The sequence below is a fragment of the Nerophis lumbriciformis genome, linkage group LG02 (genome assembly GCF_033978685.3).
Source record: "Nerophis lumbriciformis linkage group LG02, RoL_Nlum_v2.1, whole genome shotgun sequence".
In the NCBI taxonomy this organism is placed as follows: Eukaryota; Metazoa; Chordata; class Actinopteri; order Syngnathiformes; family Syngnathidae; genus Nerophis; species Nerophis lumbriciformis.
This window is the reverse complement of record NC_084549.2, coordinates 67515001-67526245: the sequence shown is the minus strand read 5'-3', so window position 1 is coordinate 67526245 and position 11245 is coordinate 67515001. Positions and strand designations below refer to the sequence as shown.

The window sequence follows — 11245 nt, the reverse complement described above, 5'->3', positions numbered from 1 at the left end:
ACCCGGACGAAGACGCGGTACGTCGCCTGCGCCTCATTATCCGCCCCCACGACCCACTCGCGTGCGCGCGCACAGGCTCCGCCGCGTACGCACGCCGCCTCGTTTTAGCATACCGCGCGTGACGTCACGGCCGAAGGTGGTGTATAAGAGGCGTCACGTTGCCTCAACTTCACTCGCAGGACTCAGCTCGGAGGTGAGCGCGCGCGCACGGACGCACGCACGCGCCCTTTACGAGGAGCGCGGGCGAGCCCGTGCACGTCGGCAGTAAAAGTGTTTGGAATATTTTGACAGGCGCGCATCCTTCCTGCGCGCGCGTCTTCTAACGCTTCTTCTCCCGTGCGTGTGCGTGTGTGTGTGCGTGTGCGTGTGTGTGTGTGTGTGTGTGTGTGTGTGTGTGTGTGTGCCCGCAGGCGTGCTCCAGCCTCCATCCGAGAAGAGGAAGAAGAAGAGTTTCCGCGGCGCTCGCGTGGCGTGGATGCTGCTCGTGGGAGAATGTTCCGTCTGCCGGACCTCGGGCCGCCGTCGGCCCTGACCAGCGCGCTCGCGTCGGCGCTGTGCGCGCTCCTGCTGCTCGGCCTGACGCGCGCGCTTTGGAGCCTCCGCTGGAGGCTGACCAGGGACCCCGCCAGCAGCCTCCCCCTGCCGGAGGGCTCCATGGGGTGGCCCCTGGTCGGGGAGACCCTCCACTGGCTGCTGCAGGTGAGCGCGCGCACGCACGCACGGCTTTATTGACGCGCGTAATCAATAATTGTTTCGTTTTTTTTTTTTTTACTCGTGGAATGTTCTTGGTGTGACTTGCTAACATGTCTCCTCTATAGTTTGTGCTTTTACCGTTTTAAGTTAGTAACGTTTTAGAGGTTATTAACGTGTAAATAACATGTTATTAATGTGTAATTAACATGTTATTAACGTGTAAATAAGAATAGAATAGAATATATCTTTATTGTCATTGTACAACGAAATTGTAAGCACACTAATTTAGTGCAAATTCATAACACATAAAAAACATAAGAACATGGTAACTCAGATAAATAGATAAAAATAGATAAAAATAGATAAAAATACATAAAAATACATAAAAATACATAAAAATAGCAAGCACACAGCTCACATGCTTTTTTATGTCTTGTGTTCAGCGACACTATTGCTCTCGGGTAAAAAAGTGTTCTTAAAATCAGTTTTTTTCCTTAAATAACGTGTTATTAATGTGTAATTAACATGTTATTAACGTGTAAATAAGAATAGAATAGAATATATCTTTATTGTCATTGTACAACGAAATTGCAAGCACACTAATTTAGTGCAAATTCATAATAACACTTAAAAAACATAAGAACATGGTAACTCAGATAAATAGATAAAAATAGATAAAAATAGATAAAAATAGATAAAAATAGATAAAAATACATAAAAATAGCAAGCACAGAGCTCACATGCTTTTTTTATGCCTTGTGTTCAGCGACACTATTGCTCTCATGCAAAAAAAGTGTTCTTAAATCTGTTTTTTCCTTAAATAACGTGTTATTAATGTGTAATTAACATGTTATTAACATAACTAAACCCCACGTGTCCAAATCTCACCAAACTTCGTTTGTGCGGCACATTTTCTTTGTTTGACCTATTATAGTTTTTTTATTTATGGTTTGTGCTGCAGAAATGTTCATTTTGACAGGTTTTTAAGTTAACGTTTTATAGTTTTATGCCGTGTAATTAACGTGTTATTATTCATAACTAGTCCCCAACTATGTCCATATCTCCCCAAATTCACCCCCGTCATTTGTGCTGCACATTTTTTTTTTTTTTTGACCTATTATAATTTATATTTATGTTTAGTTTGTGCTGCAAAAATTTTCGCTTTTAAGTTAACAGTTTATAGTTGTATGTTATTATCGTGTAATTAACGTGTTATTATTCATAACTAGTCCCCAACTATGTCCATATCTCCCCAAATTCGCCCCCGTTATTTGTGCTGCACATTTTATTTTATTTTTTGACCTATTATAATTTATATTTATGTTTAGATTGTGCTGGAAAAATGTTCGTTTTTAAGTTAACAGTTTATAGTTGTATGTTATTAACATGTTATTAACGTGTTATTAACATGTTATTAACATAACTAAACCCCACATGTCCAAATCTCACCAAACTTCGTTTGTGCGGCACATTTTTTTTGTTTGACCTATTATAGTTTTTTTTATTTATGGTTTGTGCTGCAGAAATGTTCATTTTGACAGGTTTTTAAGTTAACGTTTTATAGTTTTATGCCGTGTAATTAACATGTTATTATTCATAACTAGTCCCCAACTATGTCCATATCTCCCCAAATTCGCCCCCTTCATTTGTGCTGCACATTTTATTTTATTTTTTGACCTATTATAATTTATATTTATGTTTAGTTTGTGCTGCAAAAATTTTCGCTTTTAAGTTAACAGTTTATAGTTGTATGTTATTATCGTGTAATTAACGTGTTATTATTCATAACTAGTCCCCAACTATGTCCATATCTCCCCAAATTCGCCCCCGTTATTTGTGCTGCACATTTTATTTTATTTTTTGACCTATTATAATTTATATTTATGTTTAGATTGTGCTGGAAAAATGTTCGTTTTTAAGTTAACAGTTTATAGTTGTATGTAATTAACATGTTGTTAACTTGTTATTAACATGTTATTAACATAACTAAACCCCACATGTCCAAATCTCACCAAACTTCGTTTGTGCGGCACTTTTTTTTTTGTTTGACCTATTATAGTTTTTTTAATGTATGGTTTGTGCTGCAGAAATGTTCATTTTGACAGGTTTTTAAGTTAACGTTTTATAGTTTTATGCCGTGTAACTAGTCCCCAACTATGTCCATATCTCCCCAAATTCGCCCCCTTCATTTGTGCTGCACATTTTATTTTATTTTTTGACCTATTATAATTTATATTTATGTTTAGTTTGTGCTGCAAAAATGTTCGCTTTTAAGTTAACAGTTTATAGTTGTATGTTATTATCGTGTAATTAACGTGTTATTATTCATAACCAGTCCCCAACTATGTCCATATCTCCCCAAATTCGCCCCCTTCATTTGTGCTGCACATTTTATTTTATTTTTTGACCTATTATAATTTATATTTATGTTTAGATTGTGCTGGAAAAATGTTCGTTTTTAAGTTAACAGTTTATAGTTGTATGTTATTAACATGTTGTTAACTTGTTATTAACATGTTATTAACATAACTAAACCCCACATGTCCAAATCTCACCAAACTTCGTTAGTGCGGCACATTTTTTTTGTTTGACCTATTATAGTTTTTTTTATTAATAGTTTGTGCTGCAGAAATGTTCATTTTGACAGGTTTTTAAGTTAACGTTTCATAGTTTTATGCCGTGTAATAAACATGTTATTATTCATAACTAGTCCCCAACTATGTCCATATCTCCCCAAATTCGCCCCCTTCATTTGTGCTGCACATTTTATTTTATTTTTTGACCTATTATAATTTATATTTATGTTTAGTTTGTGCTGCAAAAATGTTCGTTTTTAAGTTAACAGTTTATATTTGTATGTTATTAACATGTTATTAACATAACTAAACCCCACATGTCCAAATCTCACCAAACTTCGTTTGTGCGGCACATTTTTTTTTGTTTGACCTATTATAGTTTTTTTTAATTTATGGTTTGTGCTGCAGAAATGTTCATTTTGACAGGTTTTTAAGTTAACGTTTTATAGTTTTATGCCGTGTAATTAACATGTTATTATTCATAACTAGTCCCCAACTATGTCCATATCTCCCCAAATTCTCCCCCGTCATTTGTGCTGCACATTTTATTTTATTTTTTGACCTATTATAATTTATATTTATGTTTAGATTGTGCTGGAAAAATGTTCGTTTTTAAGTTAACAGTTTATAGTTGTATGTTATTAACATGTTATTAACGTGTTATTAACATAACTAAACCCCACATGTCCAAATCTCACCAAACTTCGTTTGTGCGGCACATTTTTTTTGTTTGACCTATTATAGTTTTTTTTTTATTTATGGTTTGTGCTGCAGAAATGTTCATTTTGACAGGTTTTTAAGTTAACGTTTTATAGTTTTATGCCGTGTAATTAACATGTTATTATTCATAACTAGTCCCCAACTATGTCCATATCTCCCCAAATTCGCCCCCTTCATTTGTGCTGCACATTTTATTTTGTTTTTTGACCTATTATAATTTACATTTATGTTTAGTTTGTGCTGCAAAAATTTTCGTTTTTAAGTTAACAGTTTATAGTTGTATGTTATTAACATGTTATTAACATAACTAAACCCCACATGTCCAAATCTCACCAAACTTCGTTTGTGCGGCACATTTTTTTTGTTTGACTTATTATAGTTTTTTTTATTTATGGTTTGTGCTGCAGAAATGTTCATTTTGACAGGTTTTTAAGTTAACGTTTTATAGTTTTATGCCGTGTAATTAACATGTTATTATTCATAACTAGTCCCCAACTATGTCCATATCTCCCCAAATTCACCCCCTTCATTTGTGCTGCACATTTTATTTTATTTTTTGACCTATTATAATTTATATTTATGTTTAGTTTGTGCTGCAAAAATTTTCGCTTTTAAGTTAACAGTTTATAGTTGTATGTTATTATCGTGTAATTAACGTGTTATTATTCATAACTAGTCCCCAACTATGTCCATATCTCCCCAAATTCGCCCCCTTCATTTGTGCTGCACATTTTATTTTATTTTTTGACCTATTATAATTTATGTTTATGTTTAGATTGTGCTGGAAAAATGTTCGTTTTTAAGTTAACTGTTTATAGTTGTATGTTATTATCGTGTAATTAACGTGTTATTATTCATAACTAGGCTACCCAACTATGTTAGGTTATTAATGTTTTATAGTTTTATGTTATTAACGTTTTATAGTTTTATGTTAACGTTTTTATAGTTTTATGTTATTAACATGTTATGAACGTGTTATTGACGAGTTATTATTCATAACTAGTCTCCAACTAAGTCCACATTTCACCAAACGTGAGCCGTTAGTTTGTGAAATGTTTGTTCTGCAAACTGTTTGGTCAGTTATAGTTTTTCAGTTATGGTTTTGTGTTGTTAACATTTTGTGTTATTAACGCGTAGTTAACGTGTTATTACATGTTATTAACATAACTAAACCCCACATGTCCAAATCTCACCAAACTTTGTTTGTGCGGCACATTTTTTTTGTTTGGCCTATTATACTTTTTTTATTTATGGTTTGTGCTTGTTTCATTTAAGTTATTAGCGTTTTATAGTTTTATGTTAACATGTTATGAATGTGTTAATATTCATAACTAGTCTCCAGCTATGTCCACATCTCACCAAACTTGAGTCGATAGTTTGTGCAACGTTTTTTCTGCAAATTGTTTTGTCTGTTATAGTTTTGAAGTTATTGACGATTTGTGTTATTAACGCGTAATTAACATGTAATTAACATGTTATTAACATAACTAAAGCCCATATGTCCAAATCTCACCAAAATTGTCCCCTGAGTTTGTGCTGCACATTTTTTTGTTTGACCTATTATAGTTTTTATTTATAGTTTGTGCTGCAAACATTTTTATTTGTGCTTTTATGTTTTCAAGTTAATAACATAAAACTATAAAACGTTATTAACGTGTTATTATTCATAACTAGTCTCCAACTATGTCCACATCTCACCAAACGTGACCCGTTAGTTTGTGCAACGTTTGTTCCGCAAATTGTTTTGTTTGTTATAGTTTTGTGTTATTAATGCGTATTTAACGTGTTATTAACATAACTAAACCCCCTATGTCCAAATCTCACCAAACTTCGTTTGTGCTGCACATTTTTTTGTTTGACCTATTATAGTTTTTTTATTTATGGTTTGTGCTCCAAAATTGTTTGTTTTGAACGTGTTATTATTCATAACTAGTCCCCAACTATGGCCACATCTCACCAAATTTGCCCCCTTCATTTGTGCTGCACATTTTTTTGTTTGACCTATTATAATTTACATTTATGTTTAGTTTGTGCTGCAAAAATGTTTGTTTTTAAGTTAACGGTTTATAGTTGTATGTTATTATCGTGTAATTAACGTGTTATTATTCATAACTAGTCTCCAACTATGTCCAAATCTCACCAAACGTGACCCGTTAGTTTGTGCAATGTTTGTTCTGTAAATTGTTTTGTCTGTTATAGTTTTTAAGTTAACATTTAAATGTTTGTTATTACGTGTAATTAACATGCTATTAACGTGTAATTAATATGTTATGAATGTGTAATTAACATGTTGTCAACAAACTAAACCCCATATGTCCAAATCTCCCCAAACTTGTCCCCTTAGTTTGTGCGGCACATTTTTTTGTTTGACCTATTATAGTTTTTATTTATAATTTGTGCCGCAAAAATGTTCGTATTGACGGTTTTTAAGTTAACATTTGATAGTTTTATAATGTGTAATTAACGTGTTATTAATCATAACTAGTCCCCAACTATGTCCAAATCTCCCCAAATTTACCCCCTTAGTTTGTGTAGCACATTTTTTTTGTTTGACTTATTATAATTTACATTTATGTTTAGTTTGTGCTGCAAAAATGTTTGTTTTTAAGTTAACGGTTTATAGTTTTATGTTATTATCATGTAATTAACGTGTTATTATTCATAACTAGACTACCCAACTATGTCCAAATCTCACCAAACGTGACCCGTTAGTTTGTGCAACGTTTGTTCTACATATTGTTTCATCTGTTATAGTTTTTAAGTTATTAACGTTTTATAGATGTATGTTATTACTGTGTAATTAACATGTTATTAGCATAACTAAACCCCATATGTCCACATCTCCCCAAACTTGTCTCTTACTTTGTGCTGCACATTTTTTTGTTTGACCTATTATAGTTTTTATTTACAGTGTGTGCTGCAAAATGTTGAGTTAACGTTTTATAGGTTTATGTTATTAACGTGTAATTAACGTGTTATTATTCATAACTAGTCCCCAACTATGTTTGTCTGTTATAGAGGGCTGGCTGTGAAGAATTACACATTAACAACATACAAAACATGAAACATTAGTAACTTAAAAACCATAAAACATTAATAACTTACACATACAACGTTAATAACTTAAAAACCATCAAACGTTAACTTAAAAAACATAAAACGTTAATTAAAAAAACATAAAATATTAAAAACCAAACTGTTGATAACTTAAAAACTCTAAAATGTTAATAACTTAAAAACCATAAAATGTTAACTTAAAAAACAAAATGTTAACTTAAAAAACGTACAATGTTAAAAACTTAAAAAGCATAAAATGTTAACTTAAAAACCGTGAAATGTTAATAACTTAAAAACCATAAAATGTTAACTTAAAAACCGTATAATGTTAAAAACTTAAAAAATGTAAAATGTTAACTTAAAAAATGTAAGATGTTAATAACTTAAAAACAAAAGGTTAATAACTTAAAAACCGTAAAATGATGATAACTTAAAAAACGTAAAACAATAACTAAAATTTTTTTTTTAATAACTTAAAAAACGTAAAATGTTAATAACTTAAAAAACAAACTGTTAATAACTTAAAAAATGTAAAATGTTGAACTTAAAAACCATAAAACGTTAATTTAAAAACCATAAAATGTTAACTTAAAAAACATAAAATGTTTGATAACTTAAAAACCACAAAATGTTAATTTAAAAACCAAACTGTTGATGACTTAAAAACCATAAAATGTTAAATTAAAAACCGTAAAATGTTAAAAACTTATAAAACATCAAATGTTAACTTAAAAAATGTAAGATGTTAATAACTTAAAAAACATAAAACTTTAATAACTTAAAACCGTAAAGTGTTGATAACTTAAAAACCATAAAATGTTAATAACTTAAAACCGTATAGTGTTGATAACTTAAAAACCATAAAATGTTAATAACTTAAAAGACAAACTTTTAATAACTTAAAAAAATGTTAATAACTTAAAAAACATAAACTGTTAATACCTTTAAAAATGTAAGATGTTAACTTAAAAACCTAAAACATTAACTTAAAAATCGTAAAATGCTAACTTAAAAAGTGTAAAAATAATAACTTAAAAAAACGCAAAATATTAATAACGCATGTATACTGTACTCATGTACTACATGCATGAATACTGTACTCATGTTCTACATGCAATAATAAATAAACACTACAATATACTCCCTTGCTAACCGCTAACTGTGGTTGTTAGCTGATAAATACTACACTATGCTCACCTGCTAACAGCTGACGTGGTTGTTAGCTGCTAAATGCTAAACTATGCTCACCTTTTAACAGCTAACTTTGGCTAAATGCTAGACTGTTCACCTGCTAACACCTAACTGGGATTGTTAGCTGCAAAATGCTACACTATGTTCACCTGCTAACAGCTATCTGTAGTTGTTTAGCTCATAAATGTTACTTGTTGTTCACCTGCTAATATATAATTGTGATTATTAGCTGCTAAATGCTACATTATTCTTACCTGCTAACAGCTAACTGTGGTTGCTAGCTGATAAATACTACACTATGCTCCCTCGCTAACAGTTAACTGTGGTTGCTAGCTGATAAATACTACAATATGCTCCTTCGCTAACATCTAACTGGGGTTGTTAGCTGATAAATACTACACTATGCTCCCTCGCTAACAGCTAACTGTGGTTGCTAGCTGATAAATACTACTCTATGCTCCCTCGCTAACATCTAACTGGGGTTGTTAGCTGATAGATACTACAATATGCTCCCTCGCTAACATCTAACTGGGGTTGTTAGCTGATAAATACTACAATATGCTCCTTCGCTAACATCTAACTGGGGTTGTTAGCTGATAAATACTACACTATGCTCCCTCGCTAACAGCTAACTGTGGTTGCTAGCTGATAAATACTACTCTATGCTCACTTGCTAACATGTAACTGTGGTTGTTAGCTGATAAATACTACACTATGCTCCCTCGCTAACATCTAACTGGGGTTGTTAGCTGATAGATACTACAATATGCTCCCTCGCTAACATCTAACTGTGGTTGCTAGCTGATAAATACTACTCTATGCTCACTTGCTAACATCTAACTGTGGTTGTTAGCTGATAAATACTACACTATGCTCCCTCGCTAACATCTAACTGGGGTTGTTAGCTGATAAATACTACAATATGCTCCCTCGCTAACAGCTAACTGTGATTGTTAGCTGATAAATACTACTCTATGCTCACTTGCTAACATCTAACTGTGGTTGTTAGCTGATAAATACTACAATATGCTCCCTCGCTAATATATAACTGGGGTTGTTAGCTGATAAATACTATACTATGCTCCCTCGCTAACAGCTAACTATGGTTGTTAGCTGATAAATACTACAATATGCTCCCTCGTTAACATCTAACTGGGGTTGTTAGCTGATAAACACTACAATATGCTCCCTCGCTAACAGCTAACTGTGGTTGTTAGCTGATAAATACTACACTATGCTCCCTCGCTAACAGCTAACTGTGGTTGTTAGCTGATAAATACTATACTATGCTCCCTCGCTAACAGCTAACTATGGTTGTTAGCTGATAAATACTACAATATGCTCCCTCGTTAACATCTAACTGGGGTTGTTAGCTGATAAACACTACAATATGCTCCCTCGCTAACAGCTAACTGTGGTTATTAGCTGATAAATACTACACTATGCTCCCTCGCTAACAGCTAACTGTGGTTGCTAGCTGATAAATACTACTCTATGCTCACTTGCTAACATGTAACTGTGGTTGTTAGCTGATAAATACTACACTATGCTCCCTCGCTAACATCTAACTGGGGTTGTTAGCTGATAGATACTACAATATGCTCCCTCGCTAACATCTAACTGTGGTTGCTAGCTGATAAATACTACTCTATGCTCACTTGCTAACATCTAACTGTGGTTGTTAGCTGATAAATACTACACTATGCTCCCTCGCTAACATCTAACTGGGGTTGTTAGCTGATAAATACTACAATATGCTCCCTCGCTAACAGCTAACTGTGATTGTTAGCTGATAAATACTACTCTATGCTCACTTGCTAACATCTAACTGTGGTTGTTAGCTGATAAATACTACAATATGCTCCCTCGCTAATATATAACTGGGGTTGTTAGCTGATAAATACTATACTATGCTCCCTCGCTAACAGCTAACTATGGTTGTTAGCTGATAAATACTACAATATGCTCCCTCGTTAACATCTAACTGGGGTTGTTAGCTGATAAACACTACAATATGCTCCCTCGCTAACAGCTAACTGTGGTTGTTAGCTGATAAATACTACACTATGCTCCCTCGCTAACAGCTAACTGTGGTTGTTAGCTGATAAATACTATACTATGCTCCCTCGCTAACAGCTAACTATGGTTGTTAGCTGATAAATACTACAATATGCTCCCTCGTTAACATCTAACTGGGGTTGTTAGCTGATAAACACTACAATATGCTCCCTCGCTAACAGCTAACTGTGGTTATTAGCTGATAAATACTACACTATGCTCCCTCGCTAACAGCTAACTGTGGTTGTTAGCTGATAAATACTATACTATGCTCCCTCGCTAAAAGCTAACTATGGTTGTTAGCTGATAAATACTACAATATGCTCCCTCGCTAACATCTAATTTTGGTTGTTAGCTCATAAATGTTACTCAATGTTCACCAGCCAACAGCTAACTGTGGTTGTTAGCTGCTAACTGCTACACAATGTTCACCTGCAAACAGCTAACCGGGCTTGTTAGCTGCTAAATGCTACACTAGCTCTACCTGCTACTTGCTAATGTTAGTTGCCACGTGACCCGTCGACATTTTTGGCCGTTATCGAGCCGACGTGATGTCCTCCTTCCTCCTCAGGGCTCCGACTTCCACGTCTCTCGCAGGCGTCGCCACGGCAACGTGTTTAAGACCCACCTCCTGGGCAAGCCCGTCATCCGGGTGACGGGCGCCGAGAACATCCGGAAGATCCTGCTGGGGGAGCACAGTCTGGTGTGCACGCAGTGGCCCCAGAGCACGCGCATCATCCTGGGCCCCAACACGCTGGTCAACTCTGTCGGCGAAGCCCACAAGAGGAAGAGGAAGGTAAGATCCCGCCTCTCCCCTGGCCCATTGACGTTAATGACGTCTCATGACTCCGCCCCCTCTTCAAGGTCTTGGCCAAGGTGTTTAGCAGGCCGGCTCTGGAGTCCTACCTGCCCCGCCTGCAGGAAGTGGTGCGCTGCGAAGTGGCCAAGTG

General features: G+C 34.6%; 1 protein-coding gene across 1 annotated transcript in view; it reads left to right on the top strand.

The window, feature by feature from the left end:
• The first annotated feature begins 457 nt into the window (after positions 1–457).
• The window catches only part of cyp26c1 (cytochrome P450, family 26, subfamily C, polypeptide 1), a 13231-nt gene continuing 2443 nt past the window's right edge, over positions 458–11245 (top strand). The window contains exons 1-3 of the mRNA XM_061974693.1: positions 458–699; positions 10867–11091; positions 11160–11245. The exon at positions 11160–11245 is cut by the window's right edge and continues 190 nt beyond it. Of these exons, the coding sequence (XP_061830677.1) occupies positions 493–699; positions 10867–11091; positions 11160–11245 (518 nt within the window). The 5' untranslated portion in view covers positions 458–492. The remainder of the gene's footprint in view (positions 700–10866; positions 11092–11159) is intronic.